This window comes from Trachypithecus francoisi, unplaced genomic scaffold (genome assembly GCF_009764315.1).
Source record: "Trachypithecus francoisi isolate TF-2019V2 unplaced genomic scaffold, Tfra_2.0 Lachesis_group15, whole genome shotgun sequence".
NCBI classification, from domain to species: Eukaryota; Metazoa; Chordata; class Mammalia; order Primates; family Cercopithecidae; genus Trachypithecus; species Trachypithecus francoisi.
The window spans coordinates 2,780,258-2,808,026 of record NW_022681460.1 but is presented as its reverse complement, the minus strand read 5'-3'; the positions used below and the strand labels follow the sequence as shown (position 1 = coordinate 2,808,026).

At 40.6% G+C, this 27,769-nt stretch overlaps 1 protein-coding gene and 1 pseudogene across 19 annotated transcripts in view; one reads left to right on the top strand and one right to left on the bottom strand.

Annotated features, from left to right (window-relative positions):
• Positions 1-2,843: 2,843 nt before the first annotated feature.
• Positions 2,844-7,355, bottom strand: LOC117096876 (annotated as a pseudogene). The gene has a single exon (XR_004442697.1). The product of XR_004442697.1 is annotated as a putative uncharacterized protein AFDN-DT (transcript).
• The window catches only part of AFDN (afadin, adherens junction formation factor), a 143,143-nt gene continuing 122,568 nt past the window's right edge, over positions 7,195-27,769 (top strand). For 10 of the 18 annotated variants that reach the window (XM_033234218.1, XM_033234211.1, XM_033234217.1 and 7 more), the window contains exon 1: positions 7,195-7,517. In XM_033234218.1, coding sequence (XP_033090109.1) covers positions 7,413-7,517 — 105 coding nt within the window. In that variant the 5' untranslated portion in view covers positions 7,195-7,412. The remainder of the gene's footprint in view (positions 7,518-27,769) is intronic. The other 8 variants (XM_033234227.1, XM_033234223.1, XM_033234221.1 and 5 more) reach the window with 2 other exon arrangements.

Genomic DNA, 27,769 nt, shown 5'->3' with positions numbered 1-27,769 from the left:
GGGGTTTCTCCATGTTGGTCAAGCTGGTCTCGAACTCCCAGCCTCAGGTGATCTGCCCACCTCAGCCTCCCAAAGTGCTGGGATTACAGGCATGAGCCACTGTGCCTGGTCAATTGTGTGTTTTTAGTAGAGATGGCGTTTTACCAGGTTGGACAGCTTGGTCTCAAACTTCTGACCTCAAGTGATCCTCCTGCCTCGGCCTTCTAAAGTGCTAGGATTACAGGCTTGAGCCACCGTGCCTGGCCCCCCTTTTAAGTTTTAGAGTCAGGGGTATATATGCAGGTTTGCTATGTGGATTTATTGTGTGATGCTGAGGTTTGGGCTTTGATCGAACCCATCACCCAATGAGTGAACACAGTTCCCAGTAGGCAGTTCTCTCCTTGCCCCTTTCTCCCTCCCATGGGCCCTACTGTCCACCGTTTCCATCCCTACGTCCCTGTGTCCACAGTGTGTAGCTCCCACTTAGGGGAATATGTAGTATTTGGTTTTCTGTTTCTGTGTTAATTCAGTTAGGATATTTCTGCCAGTTCTTTTTCATAACTTCTTACCCCTTTTGATGCATGTTATTCCTGCATACATTTCTTCAAGTTTCCCAAACACGTTTATTTTAAAGCTCTTTTCAGAATGGTTGCTGATTCTGGTGGTCCCTTAGCATTTGCTGTGTTCACGTGCATGGGAATTTTTTCTTCACCAGCTCATCGTAAGCGGGAGATTCTCTCTCTACTATATCTTTCTCAGTGTATCTTTCTGCTCACACCTCTGCTTAACAAAGGCACCTCGTCCATGTGGAGCCCTCGTCTAGGAACAAGCCGTGTTGCCATGGTGGAAGGCATCAGATGCAGTCACTCCCTGCGTGGCAGTTTCCGGCAGGAGGCCACACGCACGTTTTCTCTTCCCAGAGACACATGGCTTCATGTCAGTTGTGCGGGCAGCTGCAGTTGGCAGCAGCTTCCTCTCCTCCCATGAGCACTTGTGGTCCCTACTATAGTCCCCACCGCCCAGCAAGAGCCCTGCTCCTTGCAGGATCTGCCTTCTTTGGGTTCCAGACTCCAGCAGGGCTTTTCCTTCAGCTCCTTCTCACCATCATGCATCTCCAGCCCAACGCTGATCCTCAGTCATGCCCATGCTGCTTCAAGTCTCCTACAATTTTATGTTTTCTCTTTTTATTTGTCATCTACCATTGGCATATATTTAGAGCAGGTGTGTGTGTGTGGTAAGGGTGCTACAGAGTACGTGTTTATAAAACTATCTTAGCAGAAGTACTTAGGCCAAGTTTCTCCCTTCTTACAGAACTACTGCAAATGTCGAAAGCACTTGAAATAATGTCTAAGCTGCACTTTATTTTCAAAAGCAAGCAAAACCCTGTAATTTGGTAATTTTTATTTCCAGAGATACTAGTGGATAAAGAAAAGATTTTTCTTGGGCGAAGTCCCTGGATATTCCATTTATGGGTTTGCCATGAACAACACATTTATCAACACTTTGTTTTGTTTCTATGATTTTTACTGCTGGTAAATAGCACATTAATAGTATACTCTCCTTCATTTGGTATCTGTTTTTATTTGTTAAAATAAAATTTAATGGGAGTTTGCACTTCAAAATATTAGTTTCCTAGCAAAATTTATATATTCAGCTTATATTCTATATTATACGTACAATTTTCTAGCAGAAAAGGGCATAAGATGTAAAAAATAATAGTTGATATATTTGTACACTTTGTTCTTCTTAGGTGTATAAAGCTCCTCTTCTTTAAATGGGGAGGGAATTAGGTTTATTATATTTAGTTCATTTTAGCACCTGGTTTCCATAATGCCTCCTAAATATTTCTGGCCTTTGTTCTGTTAACGACAACGAGATCATAGAGTCATATTAAAGTTGCTCAGTAGATCAAGGCCTCTATTTTAGGAATGAGGCAAGCATACTTCTTTCTTCTTCTAGACCCCTTGTTTAGAACTGTACCTTTTATTACCAAGAAAAAAGGTGAAAGGCTGGATGGAAAACCTCCATGACCTCCAGACTGTGGACTCTACCCTTGTAAAGACCACTCACCTGAGTAAAGTCTAGTCTCAGCTGCTGGGATCAGACTAGCTGTAGCAGCTGTGTCCTGGGCACCCCTAGCCCGCCCCCCAGTACACAGCCATCTTCAATCTAGCCAATGAGCGTTTATTAAATATCCGCTAGGTACACAGAACTGTGCTCTCTGCTAGAAGCAGGACACAGAATCAAACATCAGTAAGATGGGTCCCCAACGCCAAGGGGAACAGAACTCGTGAGGAAAAAGGCACATTCAGAATTTCAAGTCAAAACCAAATTCAAGGGAGCCGCTAAAATCAAAGTGCCAAGTGTAAGGGATCGGGAAAACACGGGGAGATGGCGACAAAGAACTAGTGCAGTTTAGTTGATCGGTTTTCAAAGTGGGAAACCGAAACGGATGAAATGGGGCATTGGATGGAAAAATTCTGGAAGTGAGAGCACTTCCAGAGCAGCACGCAGCGACGCCTTGCAGGGCTAAGGATGCACAGAATGCGGAAAGGATGACAAGGAGGCAGGCAGGGCAGACGCCCTTTCACAAATCTATTCACAGCCTGATAGTCTTTCATTATTTTCAGGATATATATGATCACATTTTAACTTAGTCTGCAACACGTACTGAATAAAAAGAAGATAATGCAAAGCAATTCTCCAACACAGTAAAAGGTAAGTGACCCATGTTTACGGTATAATCCCCTTCTAATACCTTCCACACACACACACACACACACCATTTCATTTCTTTGCATTCAGTGTGTATTAGTCCATTCCATTTTTGCATTGCTATAAAGAAATACCTGAGACTAGGTAAATTTATAAAGAAAAGAGGTTTAATTGGCTCATGGTTCTACAGGCTGTACAGGAAGCTTGGCTGGGGAGGCCTCAGGAAACTTACAATCGTGGCAGAAGGCAAAGGGGAAGCAGACATGTCTTACCTGGCTGTAACAGGAGGAAGTGGGGGAAGGGAGGTACCACACACTTTTAAACAACAAGATTTAGTGAGAACTCCATCACCAGAACAGCACCAAAGGGGGAAATCCACCCCCATGATCCAATCCAATCACCTCCCCCCAGGCCCCACCTCCAACATTGGGCATTACAATCTGACATGAGATTTGGCTTTGGGACAGAGATCTAAACCATATCACAGAGTAAATATGTTGTTTATGTATTTAAGATTTAGTTTTTTCCTTCCAGTGTCATCTTAGTTTATAAAATGCCAGAGAATACATTTAACTACAAACGTCTTTCTGGGTTGGTAAGATTATATATATTTTTTAAATAAGTAAGATTAAATTCCTATTTTAAGGGCTGTTTATAGCACTAATTTCTGTGTAAAAACTCACTTCCTGAAAGTTCTAACCTAAAATGTGAGTAAATATTGGGAACATGGGAAAGTAATGAAGGAAGCAGAGTTGAAAGATAGATTTCTTCATTTTCCAATAAAGTAGCACATACTCCACTTATGAAAAACTAATCCTCTAGAATTTATCTTTTTTGCTTGTTTCTTTAAAAAACAAAATTAACAACCCTGGCCTTTCTAGTGATGGGTTAAGCAAAGGAGAGTTTGGGTATTTAACTTTCTAGATCAACTAATTAGATTAACTTTCACGTGCATGGGCTACTGTAGAAGGCGGCCTGCCCTAGAATGTCTGCTATTAGGACCTTTATTAAATCCTTTTACTTTACTTTTTTGCTAAAGACCATCCTCTAAATTGATATATCTACTAAAAGGACTTGTAAAATGATTTATACAATAATGACATTTCTCTAAATTTGATTAAATATGGAATTTATTGGCAGCTAGAAAATTAAATGACCTGTAGGGTACTAAATATAGTTGATATAGTTAAACATAGTTGATATGTTTGTATCATTTTTTAAAAAATGTATTAATCTTTTTCCTGGTACTTATTATTTTCTAGAGCCTGTGAAAATTGGGGCAGGAAAAGGTTTATTTCAAGTGGCTGGTCTCAGAACCTGGTTTTCATATTCCAAAAAGCTTTTTAAAGTAAGTGCAAAGTTTAATCAGAAATTCAAAAATATTATTACTTTCTGTCCTCACATTTATTTCTATTATGTGATACTTCCTCTTTTAAGAGAGAGTCTTGTTCTGTTGTCCTCTATTACCTAGTGCTTTTAGGTTTTATGTAGATTTTGGTTTCAGATGGGAGAAACTTAGAAATATTAGTATATCAGTGCTGATTGAAACAGAAGCTGTAAAAACTTTTTGAATAGCGCAACTGAAAATAATATAATTTAAAAGGAAAACTAAAATTATAAAGTAAAAACTTACATTTTTAAAAACTGACATAGATTAAAAAGGTCTTTTTCAACCTCGCCCAGTGCAGCTTCGTTTAGCTTCAGTCTGGTCCTTTATCTTGCATTTCAGTCTCACCATGTATAAAATGGAATTAATAACAGAAAAGCCCATTATTTTATTTTCATACAGCATTTCTTGGATATCATTTAAATATAATTTTCAGATATACCAGAATCCAGTGGGGCAATGAGAATAGAGGATGGTAGCATGTCTGCCTTTTATTGTTCTAGGTGGTATTGAAATTAACATACGACTCAGAATATCATCCTGGAGTCTTGAACAAGGACAGTGAAATAATTCGTCAGCCTGAAAATTTTCATGTCCTAAACATATACCAGTTATGGGAGTGTTCATGATTTAAGAATCATAGGTATTCTATGAATTTCTGGTTGCTCTTAAACATTTGTCAGTAAACCAATGTTGGTTGGGACCTCCGGTGAACTGTAGTTTAGATATTGATATACCACTCATACATAATACAAATGGGGACTTTTAATGACAGTCAGAAAAACGAGAATAATTCACATTAATTTAGAGCCTTCTATGTGTCCTGCATCACTCAGTAGGTATTTCACATATGCTACATGTTTTTTATTACAAAAATAACACTGCAGAGAGCCCGTAACTGTTTTCCAGGAATCCTGAATTTTCTCTTTAGCGATGCTACATATACTTACTTTGGACATCAGCAATCTAACTGCCAGCTTTGCAAACTCATTCTTCAAGAGGTAAGTCACTCTTGGTAACAGCATCCTCGGGAATGAAGCTCCTGCAGTTGAGGTTCAGTTAACGCTGTGCCAGGGATCTGTGCAGCACGTGTAGAACCCAGTGAGAGTCCTTCGCTGTGCGGGCACGGGGATGCTCACACAGTAAAAACTCGAGTCTATCGAGAAGCACAGGAACTGAAAGGCATAAAGAAACTGAGTGCTACAACATGAAGATGCCATTTAGACACAGATGCTTTTCTGCACGTCACCACACTTTAATTTTAAGAAAGGAGACTAGCGATCTATTGCATAATTCATTCCCCCATGGCACTGGTTCAACACCCCAGGCTCCTCTGCTGAGAAGCCTCCTTATGTAGCTGTACTGGACAAGTGCAGTAGAAAAGACAGAAGCCAGTGAGGATGACAGAATTCTCTAATTGTCTGCAAAAGAGGAAATCCAGTTGGTGGAGAGAAAAATTATTTCCACACTGGAAAAAAAAGTAATGACAAAAATAAAAAGGCTTTGTCAAATATAGTTCACTCTTCTCATTACTTGCCTTAGTGTTTCAAAGATAAACGCTTTTTTGTTACAACACATCACAGATAACGTAAGAACGCAACTTCGCCTGACTGAACACTGCATGGGGAGACTGCTGGGATGTGTTCTGCAGCCAAAACAAAGAGTGGGGGAGGGGAAGAGCAGTTACAAAAAAGACACCTAATTTAAAAAAAGCCCTACAATTCACAAAGCTTGCTATTGAAATTAATTTCAGGTTTCCACGTCCACATACAGGTACAGGATTTAAAATGACGCTCACGCGGCATCTCTCAGGGCCAACAGGGGCGCATCAAAGCTTCCCTTCGACGTTTATTAACTCTGCAGTCCGTTCTCTACATCTGCGAAGGATTTGCAGATAACAATGTGTCTGAGAGAAGAGGCGTTTTCTAAGGAGACACACAAAGGCAGTGGGAACCTCCAACCTCACTCAGCGAGAGGAACACTGCACAGCAGTGTGGGGGCTCGAACACCCCGGGAGCAGCGGGGCGCGGTCCGGAAAACATGACACTTGAAATGCACACAAAGCCCAATAACGTAACCTCCTCGGAAGAAAACAGCTTTAAAAGGTCAGCTTCGAAGTGACCCCAGCAGGAAGGAATCACCCTGGAAGAAACACGCAGCAGCCCCAGGGCAATGCGCGGATTGGAGGAGCAGCGAGCGCCGGGAGCGCAAGGCCCTTCGGAGGGCGCCGCACTCGCACTGCGCTCCGTACCTGTACTGCCACGCCCACCTGTCCCCTGCTGGGCCCAGCACCGCCCATTTAGACCCTGCACCACCCGTCGGGACCTAACCTAGCACCGCCCGTCCGGAACCAGCACCGCCCGTCCAGATCCAGCACCGCCCACTTGGATACGGCACCGCCCGTCCAGACCCAGACCCGCCCGTCCGGACCGAACCCAGTACCGCCCCTCGGACCCAGCGCCGCCCATTTAGACCCTGCACTGCCAGTCCGAACCGAACCTAACACAGTCCATCGAATCCACCGCCCGTCCAGACCCAGACCCGCCAGTCCGGACCGAACCCAGCATCGTCCATCGGACCCAACACCGCCAGTGCAGACCCAGCACCGCCCGTCCAGATCCATCACCACCCATTTGGATCCAGTACCGCCCGTCCCCGCCCGTCCGGACCGAATCCAACACCGCCCATCGGACCCAGCACTGCCAGTCCGAACCGAATGTAGCACCGCCCATCGGACTCATCACTGCCCGTCCAGATCCAGCAACGCCCAGTTGGATCCAGCACCGCCCGTCCAGACACAACACCACGCGTCCGGACTGAACATAGCACCATCCGTCGGACCCAGCACCGCCCATTTAGATCCAGCAGCGCGCGTCCGAACCGAACCTAGCACCGTTGGTCGGGACAGAACCCGGCACCGCCGGTCTGGACCCACCACCACCAGTCCAGACCGAACCCTAGCACCGCGTGGGGCCCGCCCTCGGGTGCCTCCCTCCCTGGCGGCCGCGGCAGCAGCACCTAGCGGAGCGGCCCGGAGGTGCGGCGGCGGCGCGCGGGCGGCGGCGCGCACGGCGGGCGGGGGCGCGCACGGCGGCGGGCGGGGCGCGGGAGGGTGCGGGCGCCGGGCGCACACCGGCCGGCGGGGCTGAGGCGGCGCGGCGCGGCGCGGACTGAGCCCCAGGCGGAGGCCGAGTCGGAGGACGCGGCGCGGGCGCGGAGGCGGAGGCGGCCGGCGGGGGACGGCGAGGGGCGTGGGATCCCCGCAGACCTGTCGTCCTCGGCCCGTCCTCCGGCCCCGGCCCCGCGCGGCTGAGGAGGCGCGGCCGGGACCATGTCGGCGGGCGGCCGTGACGAGGAGCGGCGGAAGCTGGCCGACATCATCCACCACTGGAACGCCAACCGGCTGGACCTGTTCGAGATCAGCCAGCCGACCGAGGTGAGCGCCGCGGGGCGCGGGGCCTGCGCGACCCCCGCCCGCCGCGCCCCGCCCCTCCCCCCCTGCCGCCGCCCGCGAGCCGCGGACCCGCCCTCCCTCCCCCTCCCCCACTCCGCCCCTTCTCTCCCCTCCCCCTCCCCCAGGCCCACCGCAGGCCCCGGCGTCCCCCGCAGCCCCAGTCCCCGTGCCGCGGTGTATCCCGGGGTCGCGGGGGCTGGCGGGGCGCGGCAGTCACCTGTTCCCCTCTCTGGCCGCTCACCTGGTGGCTCACCTGGGCCGCCGCCCCCACCGCCGCGAGCGCGGCGCGGCCCCGGCCTGATCCCCAGCGGCGCGGGGGGCGCGGCGGCGCGCGGGGCAGGCGCTCTCCACCTGCAGCCCGGTTCTGGCTCGCGGCGCCCGTTCGCCGTGGCCGGGATGGAACCTGTGAGGCGCGCTGTGCTTCGGGTTCACAAACTTGCAGGCTGCCAGCTGGGAGGGGAAAGTCAGTATCACAAAGTTCGGGAGCTGCGGTTTCCCTGATGGCACAGGCCCGGAATCGGACTCCCCCGAGGCAAGGCGTGCCTGCTGCACCTTCGGGGCTGCGAGGAAGGGCCCTCCGCGGTGGCCTCTGCCCGGAGGGAGGCGCCGGCCCCGGGCTGGCTCCCTGAGAGGAGGAGGAAATCACGCTCTCTCCTGGCCTGGTAACAATGGGGGTTGTTTATAACAAAGCTGCTGAAAGCGTTCCGAGCAGCTTTTAAAAAAGTGTGTGAGTCCAAGTCCACCAGGCAGGGCTCTGTGGAGGGGGAGGGAGGTGAAGGGTCAGGGAGCAACCCTGTAACTCGCTCCGCGAGGGGCGGTTCCGCGCTCTGTTCATTCGGTGGCTGCACAGACTTGAATAGCATAAAAAACGTTTCACTCAAGTTTTGTGCCTGTTTAGGAAATCGTTTTAATAGCGTGTATTTTTGATTTGTTGTAATAGGTGATTTATAGTTAACACTTGCTATAAAAGACTAGCTCCTAGGCAACAGAACGGGTTTGGCAAATTTGAACATTCTTATGAAATTTATTCCTTTTATCATTAAATTCCACTGTATATTTTTGAGAAAATGTGACTATTGCTTCTCTGATTTCTTGATTTTTTGCCAGTCATGGGAAGGACTCTGTTTCTTCTGTCTTCGTCTGTGCCTGTGACAGCACTTGACGTGGCACTAGCCATTTGTCTTAATCCGTAGTTGAATACTGACACACATCATTAGGCTCAGGTTGCCAATTTGAGCATAGATGTTATGTTAAGTTACTCCTGATTCATTCATCTCCTGTAATGATTTTACGAGTTAGGTCTAGTAAGCGAGTTAGTATATGTGCTTAAGTGTTCGTTCATAGACTGCTACATCTTTAGAAAGGGGGCATCATTTAGTTTCAGGATTATGCTTTCTTTCAGAATAATGAATTCATTTTTCTTGTTATCACAAGTTAAAAAAATGACCATAAAACATTTTCTTGGTATGTAGTTTTTTTTGTTTGAATGGATTTTTTTTTTTTTTTTTTTGTGAGAGATTTCTCAAGTTTGGTTTAAGGAATCTTTTTTCAGTTGAATAAAGAGAATTCAGCTTTTTAGGATTTTGAATTGAGTTAGCATTTAAAAAAAATCTCAAATCAGAAACATAGTTCATTGATTTAAATTCTATTTTAAGCACTCAGTTGAAACTTTTTGTTAGTGATATGACGAGTTATTAAAATTGGCCTGTCATTTGGAAAGCTATTTTTTCAGTTATACTGTAGGTGAAAGTTTGCTGTGTACATACATTGAAGCAAAACAAGAATTGAAGGACTTGGAAAAAAAGATGATGTATTATTTCATTTACTATTTTTTCTCCCTGCTTATATCTGAACATTTCTATTTTTAGAAATTATTTTTCAGAATTGTATTAGAAGCCTTTCATAATGAAATGAATTGGTTTTTAAGAATGTCCGTATGTTGGTTTTTTAGCTTTTTCACTATGTAGTGGCTGGCTCACACTTTCTATTTTGTTTTCTCCAGAACCTTCCTGTACTATTAAATTTATTCAGGTCCTAGTTAAGCTTTGCATTTAACATATTGTATCTTTTATTACGATGTAGGTAAACTTAATATGAGTAATTCAGCCAGTATTTCAAGGCCAACAGTTTCAATTTGCTTTGTCTAAGCTCGTGTGAATTTTTTTTTTTTTTAACCATCTAATGATTATTTTTAGTCTATTTGGCCATCACAAGTTCAGTTTTTTAGTTTTCTGCAAGAACAGAGGCATTGTGCTGGTCCTTATCAGATGTTCAGTAGATGTTGAACAAATTCACTGCAGGAGTTGATTTGTAGAAATAAGATTTAAGTCTTTATTTACTTGGATAATCTTTTTATGCATATGAATATAGTTGTGGGTTTTGTTTGTTTGTTTTTTTCTGGTACAGTGATCAGTATCTATTTTCAAATTTTGTAACTTCATTAGTCATCTGTGATTGGTGATTTCAGGCAGCTTTGATAACCACTGATAATTTTGTGGTTTCTGTGTTTAGGAAGATGATAAACTTGGTTCTTTGGATTACATTCTTTTTTTAAGAAAATTAGAGTATGTTTTAACATCATCTTGGCTAAGTTTGCATTTTCCTTTGTATTCACATTTGTATGTAAAAGAAGGGCTTCCAAAGAATAAGCAGGCTGTCACTGGAGTATTTTTCAGGCTCTTTGTCACTTGGATCCTAGATTCATTTGGAATTTGTAAAATGAGAGTTGATTTAAACCTAATGTTATTTTATAACCAGGAGATTGATGCTAAGCTAACTTAATGTCTTGATTACTATGAAAAACTGTAGCCCACAGAAACTCCTTAAAGTATGTATAGTCCTTCCTTTGCTTATTTTTAATGTTATGGCTTGTTTTCTTTTAGGGATTCCTGGTTAATTATGACAGCAGAGTCCTTTTAATCTTTCCTGTCACCTCCTCAGAAGAGGGCTTCTCTGGTTATCTAAAGTTCTCCCTGTTGGTTTTAATGTACCATGACTTGTCATTGCCGTTGGTATGTCTGTCTCCCTCTCTTACTACACGAAGGCAAGAGTGTAGAACTTTCTTGAATAATTGTTCTGTGTATTGCATGGTAGGGGCTCAATAAATACTGTGTGGAAAGAATGTCAAATATGGCCTTCATGGTATATACCTTTATTCATGAGAAAATATGGGATATATGCTTTCTAAAAATTTAGTGGAGTTTATTAGTCCAGTGAATATTTACATTTTCATGTCTTATTCTTAGTTTTGCAGGAAGCTTACACTTAAATGCAGAAATTATGCTAGGTAATTGACTGTTTAGCTTCATGAGATACTTCTTAAAGTCATTTATTTTTTATTGAATTTATTGCCTTCTTCTTGCCCTAATGGTGAAAATAACCCAGAATTTATATGGATACCTACATATGTTTTATTACAGGTGAATACATTACATTTTAATGCTCCGATTAATCAAGAAGTAATGTGGTGATTCATGTTTTCCAGAGATGTGTGTAAGAAATAACTTTGTCAGCAGAGGTAGGGTAGGAAGTCTTCAGGTGAAGTGGTAATAATTGCATAACTTATAGCCGTATCTATATTCCAGAGTAATATATAGCTTGTGACTATGCTTTATCATACAACTGAACTATATTTGAAACTTTTTTTTGTTTTGTTTTGGAGTTGGAGTCTCACTCTCTCGCCCAGGCTGGAGTGCAATGGCGTGATCTCAGCTCACTGCAACTCCACCTTCCATGTTCAAGTGATTCTTGTGCCTCAGCTACCTGAGTAGCTGGTATTACAAGTATGTGCCACATCTGGCTACCTTTTGTATTTTTAGTAGAGACAGGGTTTTGCCATGTTGGCCAGGCTGGTCTCGAACTCCTAGCCTCAGGTGATCTGCCTGGCCTCCCAAAGTCCTGGGATTACAGGCGTGAGCCACTGTGCCTGGCTGTCAATGGTTGTATTTTTAAACATTGGTACTGCTGAAGATCTCTTTCTGGTGACTGATGTTATAATGAGATGGATGATTGCCATTTAGTATTTATAGGCCTCTCTATTTTTTATTTTTGATAAGTTGAATCTCATTGGTGGTTATAACCTTTTAAAAATCTTTATTTCCTTTAATAACTGGTTAAGTTTTATGTTTGATTCGGTGTGTTCTTGTGAGTCTGAGGGACAACTCTTATCTAACAGTGTTGAGTCATCTTAAGTTGAAACTACATCTAGGCAAGTTTCAATTTGCTGTCCTCCTGCTAGTGAAAATTAATTTTATTTTTCATAATTTGTAGACCTCGTGGAAAATAAGTATAACTATAGACTTTTATAACACTATCAAACTGTGATTGTGGTTAAATTAATAGTGGCAGAATAGCAGAAATGGGTCTTTCATATTCTTGAAAAATAGGGATCATAAGTGATCAGGATATGATACCAAATTGGTGGGAAGCTTAAGAAACGTTTATGATTGTCATTAAGGATTTGATTGAGCAATTGTAGTATATAAAGCATTATTTCTAGGTGTTGGTTAATATGGTGGCATAGACTAATTTGTTTATAAACAGTTTTACTGTAAAGACTTGAATTTTGGTGTAATATCAGTATGTACTAATAAGTAATATAGCATTTATTTTGATATAAATGTTTGTTTATTATAAATAAAATGTGTATGCAGATAGCAGTTATTGAACATATGAGACTGAACTTCTCAGTTGAAAATTATTTTCAGGTTAGATAGAGTCTTGATTTCTGCTGTTGTTCAAATGTTTGCTATTTCTGTTAGTTTTCTGGCTGATTGTATATAGGATATACCCATTCACCTTGTAGGTACTGAAGACAGGGATCAAATGTATCTGTCTGACCTACATTTACACTTGTAAGTTGGATACTAAGCAGTGTGCCAAATCCCACAGACCCTTGAACCAGTTCTGGGCGTGTCAGAGTTGGCTAACACTGATGTGCTGATAGGGCCTGAAAATCTACTGGTGGGCTTCCAGTTCGTGTCTCCATATGTAGGAGTTCATAGCAGGTGTGTGCATGTTCTCAAAATTGCACCATCTTTATTCATGATTAGAAGACTTTTCTTAACATTTCTCATTGTGTGTAACTGGGCTAAAGCAGGCTGAGAGGTGGTAAGGGAGATCTTTGCTCAGCTCAAGTCAGCTGGTTGAGATTTTATTCTAGCAACCATAAAAACATAAAATTCACTGATCATTTTGATGTGATTGACCAAAACCATATTAGAATTTAATTTAGAAAGTGAATGTGCTTAATAAAGTGAGAATAAGCATATAGAGAGGTGGTTCAAATATAAGCAGGAAGGTATTTTCCCAGTATGTTTCCAAAAGTAAAGAATAATTTGAAGTTTTATACTTTACAAATTTGTTCGTATATGTCATGAGTGAAACTTTTGAGGAATTGAAATGGAATAGTTTACTATGGCTGCAAAAGAGCCAAAATTTTTGTGCTTTTGCCCACAAGAAATTTAATGTTAAAATTGTGTGGCTTACAGAAAATAAGAAATGTCAATCTTGGTTGCACATGTTTACATTTTGCTATGTTTTTAGGCTGAATATACACCACTTGCTTTACCTTGTGTCACTCCTTTCTAGTTAGAGTGGCCATATGGAACCCTGTGAGTGCAAGTGGGCACTATTAATCATTATACCAGGACAACAGGCATAAACTGGAGTTGTCTCCTTTAACTGTAGGTATGAGCAGGGTGGACTTGCTGGCACTGTTTTTTCAGTTTCTGCAGTTTCAAATTTCCTGAAGTTTATTAGTGCCCGATTGACCTAGGCTGACAGGACAAGACCATTTTCACGGAATATTCAGACCTTTTTTTGTGTGTTTTGAAAACCGTCTTCCTCCTCGGTAGGGTGGAAGCAGGCGGAAAAGGACATAGTGCAGTTGAGGCTAGCTCTAGTCTAGCTCTGCCGCCGGACTACAGTAACAACAGCAGGCTAGGTTGTTTCCAAATGAGGAAGTCGTGCGTTTTGCCTCCTAAAACTCCACCTGAAAGTACTTTTGATTTTCAGAAGAGAAGATTGACCCAACATTAAGATCCGTGAAAAAAATGCTCATTTGTTACTGTTGTTTGGGGGGTGTTTTATTGGCTGAGTGGTGCAGTGGGCTGTTTTATTCAGAATCCTAGCAAGTTCTCTTGCTTGATTTCATACATGTTCTATTAAAGGAAAATCAGGCAGTTTCTGCTCTTTGCAAACTTAAAACTTTTGGTTCTTCCAAAAATTTACTTTCTCTTTATTCTTGTTTGCTCATAGTGGTACTTTCCATTGTGGCCTACTTATTATTCTAGTTCCTGATTTTTTATAGGAGAATCACCAAAAATTCAGTTATTTTTTTCACTGTTACCAGCTTTTGGTACTGAGATTTGAGATTGCCAGTTTCACCCGTCTTCTTTGGCTTTGGTTCTGTATATTAAGTAGAGAAAATGAAATGGGAGTAACAATATGATCACTCTCAGACACTATCCACTATTTTAAAAACATTATATTTTTAAAGTTTCATAACCTCTTATAAACATGCTTAGTATAAAATTCATAGATTGGGAAGATATCTTTCAAATATGTTATTTTAAATATTGTTATTGTTATCCAAATAAACTTCTGAATGCTGCAGACTCCTAAATGCTCATGCAGTATACCATGATTTTACATAGGTTGCAAAGAACATTTGTTTTTCAATAATATGATTTTACGTGAAGTTTTAAATGAGTTATTAGGTTACATTACATTACACTTTTTATGTTAATTTCATTGGCAGAAACTTGGAATTTTTTTAAACTTTTTTTATTTCTGTAGGTTTTTGGAGAACAGGTAGTATCTGGTTACATGAGTAAGTTCTTTAGTGGTGATTTGTGAGATTTTAGTGCACGCATCACCCATGCAGTATACACTGAACCCAGTTAGTAGTCTTTTATCTCTCACCCCTTTCCCACCCTTTCCCCCGAGTCCCCGAAGTCCATCATGTCATTCTTATGCCCTTGTATTTTCATAACTGCTCGCACTTAGGAGTGAGAACATACGGTATTTGGTTTTCCATTCTTCAGTTACTTCACTTAGAATAGTAGTCTCCAGTCCCATCCAGGTTGCTGTGCATGCCATTTATTTGAATGATTTTTTGTTGTTGCTGTTGTTTTCGGTTTTTTTTTTGGAAGGGTATAAAACATGATAGATGGAACAGTGGGCATATATCTTGAATAACAAGTCACGGTGCATCACGCCATGAAAACACTCCTCCTGCCACCCATGGAATGATTATTTTTAAGAGACATTGGGAATAAAATCAGTTGTATCAAGGATTCTAATTTGAGCTTACTTTATTTTCATTTCTGCTATCCTCCTTTGGAAGATTCTTATAAATACTTTTCATACTCTACATAGTGGAGTGGATTACATCCCTGTAATCCCAGCACTTTGGGAGGCCAAGGCAGGAGTATTCCTTGAACCCAAAAGTTTGTGACCAGTCTGGGCAACACAGTGAGATCCCGTCTCTACCAAAAAAAAAAAAAAAAAAAAAAAATTAACAAGCAGGGTGGCACATAACCTGTGTTCCCAGCTTTTTGGGAGGCTGAGACAGGACGAAGCCCAGGAGGTCAAGGCTGCAGTGAGCTGTGAAGGAGCCACTGCACTGCACTGCAGCCTGGGTGACAGAGTGAGACCCTGTCTCAAAAAAAAAATTTGTCTGCTTTGCACTTTGAATGGTTCTTTTACTCACGTGTGATTTTGTTCCCTCATGTTGATTAGGAAAAATTGATTCACTGAGTTATGCAAATCTACTAAATATTGACAAATTTCCTTAAAGAATATCAAAATGTTAACTTTTGTTAATATCACCACTGATCTCATCAGAAAAATAAATATAGGGAAGCTCTCAAACTCTCAGTAGTGGATACAAGTTTTTTTAGAATTTTCATTTCAGATCTCAAATTTTATTATTGACATCCCTGTCATAGGTAGCACTTGGAGAAATAAGCTTGCTTTATTCATTTTTGACAAAATGTCTGTCAAATATCCAAGCCTAAATAAGCACAGTTGTTCTTTCAAGTGAAAAAATGGTGTTCCATGAAAGAAGTGACTGATTCAATTCACAACTTAAACAATTGCTGAAATACTTTTTTTTGAGACAGCCATCAAGCTGTGGTATGCAGAAGTAGAAAGGCTTTACGCCCATTTTGGCACATAGTTGAACAAACAAACGTACTCAGTTTTCAAGGAAATCAATCTTTTTTCTGTTGTATCAAAGACATTCTTTTTTTTTTTTTTTTTTTTTTTGAGACGGAGTCTTGCTCTGTCACCCAGGCTGGAGTGCAGTGGCCGGATCTCAGCTCACTGCAAGTTCCGCCTCCCGGGTTCACGCCATTCTCCTGCCTCAGCCTCCCGAGTAGCTGGGACTACAGGCGCCCGCCACCTCGCCCGGCTAATTTTTTGTATTTTTTTTTTTTAGTAGAGACGGGGTTTCACCGTGTTAGCCAGGATGGTCTCGATCTCCTGACCTCGTGATCCGCCCGTCTCGGCCTCCCAAAGTGCTGGGATTACAGGCTTGAGCCACCGCGCCCGGCCTCTGTTGTATCAAAGACATTCTTAAGTGAAACTGGCTTTTTAAAGAAGTTCACATAGCAGCAAAACATACATTTTGTATATAGCGCATTTTGATGCTACTGCCTTGATACGGTGCTGTGGTGCCATCAGCTATATTCATCATTGCTTTGACCATTCATGCAAATTCCAACAAAATGAGAAAGGCTAATACTGTCCAAGTATTATTAAGAAAATAGTTTTGATCTCACGGATGACCTGAAAGGGTCTCAGGGAACCTTGGGGATTCATGGACTGCAGTTTATGAGCTGCTGCCCTAGAATGTTTAGTGATGAGTTTTAGGGCTGATTTAAAAAATATGTGTGTTCTAAGGTAGATATTATGGTGTTTTCCAAGTAAGGCTATGATGTAAATGTATAATATTTTAAAATGTGAACATAGGGCACATTATTATGGAAGGATACATTTCAACATAGTTATTTTACACATTATATATTTTCTGTATTTATAATGCCTCCTTTTAATTTTTAGTTATCAGTGCTAAGATGTACACATTTACATTTTTGTTACTTGAGAATACTGGCCACAAGCTATTAGCTAGAGTGATGACCATCAACTTTTATTACTTGAATTCACTTGGGATATGACCTAAGCCACACCCAGCTATGGGACATTTTCAAGTTATACTTATAGATCTTGTAGTTCAGGGAGCAGTGGCGTCTCATGTATTCAGCACAATGTGGAGTTATGCTGTTGTTTAATGTGGCTTAGGCCTTCCTTCTGGCACTTGTCTGCCCTTTCAGTCTCCGTCCCCCAAATATAAACTCTTGAGTTATGCCAACCATTGGCTGTCTAAGGACGTCTTTTTTTCCTACTATGTTTAGTTGTATTTTCCCTTAGCTTATTTTGTGAGAAACAGACACACAAACACAGACAGTATTTTATGTTCTAAGACCCATTATGCACATATGGGTTTTTAATACTTCAAAATAATATGTGGCTATATTAAAAAAAAGTGTGATAAAAACAGAATGAGTACTGCATTTATATTTAAGATTAGCATCACTTAAGACTAGTTTTATTTCTACTTAGTGGCACCTTGTTTTGCACAAAATATATTGTGTTGTTAATTTATGGATGAGTGCAAATGCATTTTGAGTTTTCGAGTCACCAATTTAATGATTATAGTTAGCATTACTAAACTATTATGATGGTACACAATTTTTAACCATTTGGTGAAACATGCTTATTATGATGGTACACAATTTTTAACCATTTAGTAAATCATGCTTATTAGCAAACTTTGTTTTAGTTTATCAGGACAATTAATACAGATAAAAAAATCCTAGTTGGTGAATATATGAATTTGTAATGATTCTTTTGTAAATCAGCTAAGCTTTTGCTTATTCAGGAGAAGTCTGCCAGGAGTACCATGGACAGTGTTTTTACTGCATTTAACGTTTAGGACCTCGAATATTTAAAAATGTGTTTTTAATTTAAGATTGGCAAAGGTGACTTCAGTGAGTTCATAGTACAATTAATGTGGTTTTTGTGCCAAACTTGCTGATATTAATTTATAAGAAATTTTATTACCTTCATGACATTGTTAGTTTTGAGAATATGAAGGACAGTGAAATTAAGACTAGTAAATCAGGAAAAACATTAAAAAAATTTATATTTTATGGCTTTTTAAAATTATTATTATACTTTAAGTTCTAGGGTACATGTGCATAACGTGCAGGTTTGTTACATATGTATACTTGTGCCATGTTGGTGTGCTGCACCCATCAACTCGTCAGCACCCATCAATTCATTATTTATATCATGTATAACTCCCAATGCAATCCCTCCCCTCTCCCCCCTCCCCATGATAGGCCCCAGTGTGTGATGTTCCCCTTCCTGAGTCCAAGTGATCTCATTGTTCAGTTCCCACCTATGAGTGAGAACATGCGGTGTTTGGTTTTCAGTTCTTGTGACAGTTTGCTAAGAATGATGGTTTCCAGCTGCATCCATGTCCCTACAAAGGACGCAAACTCATCCTTTTTTATGGCTGCATAGTATTCCATGGTGTATATGTGCCACATTTTCTTAATCCAGTCTGTCACAGATGGACATTTGGGTTGATTCCAAGTCTTTGCGATTGTGAATAGTTATGGCTGATTTTTAAAGTATATTCTTGAACATGTGAGCTAGTATGTTTGCTTCACTATAGTAAGATACATTTAAAAAATATTTGCTTCTTTCCATTATTCAAATATGCTTATTTTAGAGCATTTGGAAAAATACAAACAGAAATAAAGGTAACAAATTACCCAGTGTTCTACCATCTGAAGAAATGAGTTGCTTTTCAGGCTTTTTTTTTTTTTTTTTAACATTTTATTTTATTTTGGAAAAAAGTTTGTATATATGTTGAGCTTTATCTGCTTATTAGTTGTTTGCATCTTTAGTACTGAATCGTGTTTCTTAACCAACCATGCATCCGTCAGGAATCTAGTTTTTAAAATCATGTAAGTTATTCTGGTAGTAATTGTAATACATCACATGTAGTGAACACAAGCGATACATTCCTGACATTAGTGTAAATGCTTTGTGTATGTTATCTTTTTACGTTCTCCGAGCAGTCCTGTGAGGTATGTCCTTTTGCTGTTCCCATTTCTGGATGAAGAATCCAAGGCACAGGAAGATTAAATAACTTGCTTAAGGGTATGCAAAACTAGTAAGCCACAGAACAATGATTGGAACCCACATCCTCTGATTCTGGAACCTTCTCTTAACCACTGTTTGTAAAATCCAAAAATTTAAGATCACTGCAATGAAACCAGTGTTTGGAAGTTTTATAGGAAGATAATATCTAAGTAGAAAATTTAGAACATAATTTTCAGGAAGAACCACAGGCGTAATGTGATAAAACATCTCTTCTGTTTTATTTGGATCTTTTACTTACGTGCATATACATGTATCTCACACATAAATACGTGATGTATTGATTTTCATCTAGACTTTTTAAAGCCCTATTATAATTTTATCATTGTAATAGTAGATTCTGTGTTTTGTAGCCAAGGTGACACGTGCCGTATTTTATTTTGTAACTATATACAAACCTTGTGTCTTATATAGCAACCAGAAATTGGAATATGAGTGAGGAGTTCAGTGAAGAAGTCTTGATAGCTTCACTGATTACTTTCTTAGGCCTTTGGGAAAGAAAGGAGGGCAAGACTTACCCAGGGTTCAGGTGCCTTTTTGGCAGCATTGGCTGTGATGCTGCATTTGTGGAGATCCTCGTGCCTGCCCTCGCCATCTTGCCTTCTGCCTTAGTCCCTGTCCTCTTACCGGGCTTCCTCTTGGTGCTGCCCTGCCAGACTTTGCTCTGGATGTTGCCCTAGCCCTTCCCTGGTTTGTGCTTACAATTAAACAGTAAACAAAATGTGTTTATTCTGTGACTCTTGGAGACTGTTTCTCCTTACTGCCATCACTCAGTTAATTTTGTGTCATAGACTTTTATTTACACATTAACTAGCAATTTTTCCCCAGATAACATTTGAATGTTAACAATCTTCAAGAGATTATCCTTTATTACTAACGGTTACTCAACATCTATTGAACAAATATTTGCGTTTCAAGTGAAAAGGGGAGGATCTCAGATGCAGTGGCCTGTTGTACCGTCTTACATCCTACAGCCTGTCTTCTCTGGTGATGAGCCTTTGTTTTTTCTTCTTGTAAGAAACAGTGAAGCTTGGCGTGTAGCCCTGGAGGACGTTTCTAGGTAGGAAGTTAGGAATATTTTTCTTTCATGAATCATGGGCACTCTGAATATTTGATTTTAAGAACCACGTGTTAGCCTGTCTGATTTTGTGATGAGAATAAACTAAGAACTACTCATTCTGCTAGTGTTGTAGGATGCTTAGATGCAGGTAACTCAATTGTTCACCCGCTATATTTTCCTTATTTGTATCGGTTTAATGTAGCATTTGCCTTTAGATTCTTGAGGCCAATGTTCTTGCATAAAATATAATTTAACTTCAAAAACTTTTTTTTTTTTTAAACCAAGTGGCACCCAAGCACGAAGTGCTACCTGTTTATAATTTGTGTAGCTTCTGAACAGAAGCTTCTGATGAATCAGTAATGTTAACATTTTATTAGTGTAATGGCATTTTAGATGTTTTATTTTAGTATGTAATTACAAATGCATGTGATTGGTGTCACCAGCTTGATATTTGAGAATCACTTCAGATGTTACATTAAATGTAATGGAAATTATTGTTTTCATGAACTGACGCCTATGAACAGCAAACGTTTTGGAAATAGTTAAGTGCCTGTTTCATGGGCCGAGAAGCTTGGGAAATTCTGTTGCTTTTTTTTTTTTTTTCAATAATGGCTTAGCCCTATTAAAATTATGGACATTTAAACATTTTTCTTCAATTGTAGGGATTTGTCTGAGGATAATGTACTTATTCATTCAGACTGGTATTTGTTGAGAGCCTGTTAGGAGTCAGACTTTGTCAGAGATGAAGGAATGAAGTAATCTGTGATCTCAAGGGAGGAAGTGAACGGTTATCTAATGAGCTTGCTGTGCCTTAAGAAGAGGGAGCGGTAACAGGCACTGAGATCTGGGGCTTGAGGTTGACTCGTAGCCCTCCCACTCAGTACATGTGTTCCTTTCTGTCTCCGTTTCCACGTTCGCTCACTGAGTGGTCACCCACTGTATGTGAGTTTTGCTGAGCATGCGACACTTAATTGACACATGGTCTTTTTCTCAAAAAGCTCCCATTTCAGTATGAGAGATAAATTCGGGAAAAATGGCAGTAGTATGGTAAATGCTCTGTTTGGGTGGTGGGAATCAGGCATATGTTTACAGACTGGAGTCTTTAGATGAAAAGGAATATTCTGTGGGGAAGGGGACCAGGATTCCTGCAGCAGAGATGTATCCTCTTTGTACCCACTGTGTGTACACACTGTGCTAGCACAGTGGTGCTGTGCTGAGCAAGAGGAGCGCTGCAGCTGCGGCAGAATCTCATTGTGGTGGAAGACAGGCACAGCAGGCAAGCAGTGTGTTCAGTGCTGTGAGGAGGGGAGACCTGGTAGGTAGCTCTTGGGCAGTGGACCTTTCCAGGACTTGTCTAGTCAGGGAAGCTTTTAGGAAGTGATGTTCATTCTGAATCCTGAAAAATTTGTAGGAAATAGCTGGGCAAAGGGGTAAGGCTTGAGACCTTATTTAAAAATAATTCAAATTGGTTGAATCTGTGCACAGACGTGTGTGAATACGCAGGCCCATTTTGTGGCTTGCAGATTGTACTATTCCTAGTTATTCACAGTCCTCCTTGTAAGAGGATTGTATGGCCTTTGCCCTTTTGACATCAAGTTTGACCATGTGACTTTCTTCGGCCAGTGACAGATACTGTTTCTGAGCAGAAGATTGGAGTCTGTTTCATGCTTCTGTCATTGCCTTTTTCTGTCAGCCATGAATCAGTGTGTCCCATGCTGGGGCTCATTCTTGAACTGTAGTGCCAGAATGAAGATGACTAGATCAGAGCTCCAGCTACTCACAGAATGATGTTACCATGAGAAAGAAATACAGCTCTGTTGTAAGCTGCTAGGATCTTAGGGCCATGTGTTTTCATAGCATCATGTTGTGACTGAGAAGAATACTATATGTGTGTCTGTGTGTACAAGCAGGTGTACATACTAGTTGGTTTGGGGCTGAGGAGCCAGTTACCAGTTATGAAACCAAAGGTGTAAACCATGGTCAGTTCTTATGGGCCTTGTAAGCCAAGTGAAGAACATTCACAATGAAAGAACATGGGAGGTTTGCAGTTCGGATGGACCTCCCTGGCAGCTGAGTCTGTGGAGTAAAGGGGGGGAAGTGAAGAACATTCGAGATGAAAGAACATGGGAGGTTTGCAGTTCAGATGGACCTCCGTGGCAGCTGAGTCTGTGGAGTGAAGGAAGGGCACACTTGAAGGCGGGACCTTCAGGCCTTCTTGCGCTTGTGTCCGTGAGGTAAAGGCCTGAACTAAGGTAACAGGGAAGGAGAACATGAAACTGAAGGAGGTAAATTGGAATTTGGAGACCGATGAGGAGATTGCCTGAGAGAAAGGAAAGCAGTCCAGGGAAACCCCAGTTTTTTGCTTGGCTGCTTTGGGTAGGTGATGGTGCCATTAACCGGAATAAAAAATGTCAGTGATAGATTAGATTTGAGTGAGGAAACAAAAAGTTCTCTTTGAGATGTACCAAATTTGAGGTGCTTGTGGATTTCCCAGAGGCATCATCCTGCATAGGTAGTTAAGAGGAAGAGAGCCGGGGGATTCAGGGTGATTGTGGTAGGTAGCAGGTAGCCAAGGCATAGAGGAAACTACAAGGAAAAAGTTGTATGAAGAGAGACAAGAACCTAGGACAGAAAGCCTTAGAACAAAATATTTTGTGGGCTGGGGAAGGGGAACTGCCTAAGTATAGTGGAAGGGAATGGGCATAGAAATCTAATACAGGAAAAAAATATATATACCGTACAATGATGTCAGAGAGAGGAAAGTTTAGAAAGTGTCACCTACTAAACTTTGTCCTCCATGATCTTGCTTTAAAGTTTGTTAAATTGCATTTAATTTAATTTCTACTCTGATTTTGCTTTAATGTTTTTTCGGTATCCTCTTAAATGCCCCCTTTCCTAGCATTCTGTAAAGATTCCTATTCTTTGATCGTCTGTGATGTCTGTAATATATCAGAGTGTTTCAATTTATGTTGCTAATTTTTTTTCTACTACTGGAAACATTTTTATAATTGTTATCTATTTTATTACTTCAAGAGCCCTCTGAACTCTCACCAATGCCTTTCTTCTTTTGAGATCCCATTCCTCTGGGACTTTGCAGCTGCCCTTTCATTCCTTCTCTCTTACTTCTCTTCCTCTCTGTCCTTTCTTCCTGCCTTCCATTCGCTCATCTTTGGTCTTTTCTGTTCTGTTGAAAGGCACTCAGGTTTTATTTTTTAATTAAAAAAAAACTTTGCTAAAGTTTTGTAACTCTTCATGTTTTATCTCATCATTCATTCAACAGACATTTATACTCCAGCTTCCTGCAAGAATTGTCCCTTTCCCCTATCTGCTCCTGACTCATCTAACCTTGCCTTTCTTGCTTCTATCCCCAAAACACTCCTAGAACTGCTTTTCTTGATAACCTTGAGCTCCTGATTACCAAAACCAGTTGCCCACTGTGGGACCATAAAAGGCTTTATTTACCACCCCGTTTTTTTTCTTGGTAATGGTACTAACCTCTTTCTGGAGCTATTCTTTCCTTATCTCCTTTAGTTGATTCCATTTTGCTCATCTCTCAGGACAGTGTGTATTGTAATGCTGGATTCTTGATGTTCTTCTACTCATTCTCTCAATTAAAAAATGCCCCGTAATTAACTGTGGGGCCACAGTGCTGAGGTCAGGGAGGCACATTGATAATGACTCTAGCTGACATAGTATACTTAGCATTTATTGACTTCAAACTGTGTATGCTTATTTAGATATTTAAAAATTTGGCTGGCATTCCTGGGTCACAGGATCCTCTGCAAGATGGGTTGATGGAGGGCCTGATTTCATGGTAACTGCTATTTACTGTGCTGTCTTCCTTCCTCTCCTCTACTAGGATGTATTATTTCACATACTTGGTTTCATCTCACTATGTTGACGTATTGCTTTCATCACAGAATCTGGACTACATATTTCTAGGTGAAGTAATCTAGGTTATGGTTTGCCTATACTGAAATCCAGTATTGATTTCCAATTTTTGATTGGCAGTCAATTGAGAATATTGCTTCAGGAAATGCTGGCTTTTGCTGTTTTTCAAGTCCTCTGCCTTGGTGGTTGTCTTTAGCATCTCCAGTGAAGTTTTATAAAAACACATGAGCTTTTAGTCATTTGCTACTATCTGTAAATAAAGGTATAGAAAACAAAACTAAAACTGTGTTTGATTTTGGTGGCCAGTCTTGGAAGAGAGGAACTGAGGAAATACAATAGCTAATGAGTAGTGGCATAGGATAGGGGAGGAAAATAAATTGAATACTGGAGATTCAGTAGGAATCAAGTGCACTTAGGGAGCTGACTTATTGGTAGCTGACAAAGTTGGGATTTGACTTATTGCTCCAGTATTCTCTCTCAGATTAGCCTATGTGAAAATATTACCCCCCCATCGTAAACGTGATTGATCTCTTTGCTTCTAGTCCATTCTCTACTCAAATGTTACATTAATTTCCCCAAGATTTCATCACCTAGAGGACTCCAGACTGCTAAAATGCCCCTTTAACAATTCCTGACCTCTTCACCCTACAATATGAGAAGAAAAAGTTGCTCTGGGGTAATCTACTTACAGTCAAGGGTGTGACAATATTCCTCACTGAATTAAGCACTAAGTATAAGAGAGTTGTTTTATTCGTAAGATTGACGAATGGGCATTAGTACATTGTTAATGTACTTAAAAGGGTATTGCACTAAACTTGAGCCCTTTTGAGGACAGAGACCAGGCTGTGTGGTCTTCCAGAGGAGGACACGATGTGCCCAGTGGATAATTGAAGAATGCATGCATTAAGAAATTAATGAAAGTGATCAGTAAGGGCATAACTGTCATACATAAACTCAGCACAGTAAATTTGAAACCTTTTATTTAAAGCTTTAAAAATGTGGCCCCTTGCTGGGCTTGTGTGAATTTCTTTAGAAATTGGATAACTTACAGCAAAAATTGATTACATATAAGTAGCTCATTGCAGATATTCATGATTTGGTAGTACATTGTAAGAAATAATAGATTTATTCTGAGAATATGCTGCTACTTTTCACCTGGTACTATAATCTGCTCATATAATTAGAACCTTTTGTGTTACCATTTCAATATCTGACTAAAGGAGAAACACCTTCTTGGGATAGTTACTGTTGAAGACTAATGTAAGCTTTTTCAGGTGGGCAGTAACTGACCTGTTTTACTCAAAGGGAAACTTAAGTTTTATAGCAAGAGATATGGAGAGCTTGTATTTATTAAGATTTAGGTGGGTAAAATTTAGTTCATGTGTTTTGAATGGAGTCTGTAGGGTAAATTTGAAGGTCTCCCTTTTGCCTCTGAATTCTGGCTATCCAGACATAGCCACTGTAAGGAGTTTTTAAGTGTGTCTTTCCCAGTTTTGCTCTGTGGACTCAAAAATGAAGTAAGAGAGTGTGTGTGTGTGTGTGTGTGTTTTGAGATGGGATCTTGCTGTGTTGCTCAGGCTGGTCTCTTAAATCCTGGACTCAGGCAATCCTCCTGCCTCCCAAAGAGCTGGGATTACAGGAATGCAACATTGTAGCACAGCTGTATTTGAATTTTATTTTACAAAAATTGGATCATAGAATATATACTTTTCTGTAACATGCTTTATTAAAGAAATTCTCCCATATTTATATAAAAGTATGTATAAATATAATTCTATCTTTTTAGTAGCTGTATAATCCATGTTCTAGTCATTTTCTTAACTATTAATGAACACCATTTCTACAGTACACTGTTTCAGTAATACTGCTATGAACATTTTTATGCACATATCTTCCTGTACTTGCGTATTTCCATAATATAGATTCCTATGAGTGGAATTTGAGTCAAAGGCTATACTTGTTGAAAATATTTATAAACTACCAAGTTATTCAAAAGGTAGGGGGCCCTCCAGTTTATATTGCCACTGTTGTGACTATGACCCTTTACCTAACACTGCATATTATAAATTAAACTTTTCAGTCTGATAGGTAAAAAGCAATGTGTCATTGGTTTTAAAATTCATAATTCTTTGTTCATTGTTGAGATTGAGCATTCTTTTCTTTTCTTTTGAGACAGGGGTCTCACTCTGTCACTCAGGCTGGACTGCGGTGGCGTGATCATAGCTCACTGTAGCCTCGACCTCCCAGGCTCAAATGATTCTCACGTCTCAGCCTCCTGAGTCGCTGGGGCTATGGGCATGTGCCACCATGCCCGGCTAAGTTTTAAGAAATTTGTATAAAGATGTGGTCTCACTGTGTTGCCTACACTGGTCTTGAACTCTTGGGCTCAGTCTGCCTGCCTTGGCCTCCCAAAAATGCTGGGATTACAGGCATGAGCCACTGCACTTATTAGCAGGTCATCTTTCATGAATGTTTCTTGCCATCTTTATTTTCTTTCTATGCGAAGTGCCTGTTTTCCTGTAAAGAAATTTGTTTTATTTTCGTCAATTTTTGTGGAAAATCCTTTCTAAATAAACATTTTGACATTTTACTGTGTTTATAAATAGTTTTTCCTACTCAGTCATTTTGGTCTTCTAATTTTATGATATTTTTGCTATTAAATGAATATTTATTTTTCTTTCTTTCTTTCTGTCTGTCTGTCTGTCTTTCTTTCTTTCTTGTCTTTCTTGTCTTTCAGTCTTGACAGAGTTTTGCTCTTGTTGCGCAGGCTGGAATGCAATGGCGCGATCTCGGGTCACTGGCACCTCTGCCTCCCAGGTTCAAGCGATTCTCCTGCTTCAGTCTCCCTAGTAGCTAGAGGTTACAGGCAGATAGTATTTTTAGTAGTGACAGGATTTCGCCATGTTGGTCAGGCTGGTTTCGAACTCCTGACCTCAGGCCTCGGCCTCCCAAAGTGCTGGGATTACAGGCGTGAGCCACCATGCCTGGCCTAAATGAGTATTTCTTATGGCTTTGTTTTCTTATTTTTAGGGGACTTGAAATTTAACTAAAAAGACTGAGTGAGCGCTTATTTTTTAAAACCCGAAATATCTTAGTGTCTTAGTCTGTTTTTACACTGGTATAAAGAACTGCCCAAGACTGGGTAATTTTTATAAAGGAAAGAAATTTAGTTGACTCACAGTTCCACATGGCTGGGAGACCTCAGGAAACTTAACAATCATGATGGAAGGCAAAGGAGAAACAGGCACCTTCTTCACAAGGTGTCAGGAGAAAAGTGAGTGCAAGCAGGGGAAATGCCAGATGCTTATAAAACCATCAGATCTCCACTCACTGTCACAAGAACAACATGGGGGAAACTGCCTCCATGATCCAATCACTTCCCTCCCTTGACATATGGGGATTGCAATTGGAGATGAGATTTGGGTGGGGATACACAGCCAAACCATGTCAACTTGAGTTACAACTGATAGCTAGGACCCCATTTCTTTTACATTTAGTAGGTACCAGTTTATCAGAGCTTGGGCGGTCTTTTTTTTCCTTAAATGAGGTTCAAATCTGTTAAACTCTCTATCACTGGACTGCATGGTATCGGAAGAAGCCTTGGATGTAGGTTTGTTAATGAGATCTTTAAATGTTGACTAGTTTAGGTGTTTTAAGTCCCTAATTTTTAATATGACTACAAAAATACTAAAACAATTTTACTTCAGTGACATATTGAGAAGTTTCTCAAAATGAACTATAGGGGTGTTTTTTTCTTTTTTTGGGATAAATGAACATAAACCAAACTCCCTGAAAACCAGTGCCTGAACTTTTAAAAGTTCAAAAATAAGCCATGAGCTTTGTAGAAATTAGCCTTACTGATAGTTGTAAATAGTTAAGGTTGTCTGATTACTTATTATTGACTTTTTATTTGTTGTGATGGCTTTTTTTTTCAGTTTTTTCCACAAACATCACAGTAAATAAAATAATTGAAGATTGAAAAAAGAAATGTTAAAAAAAAAACAAGTGTTTTGTTTTCTGGTATATCTTAGAGAAGCTTGTATGT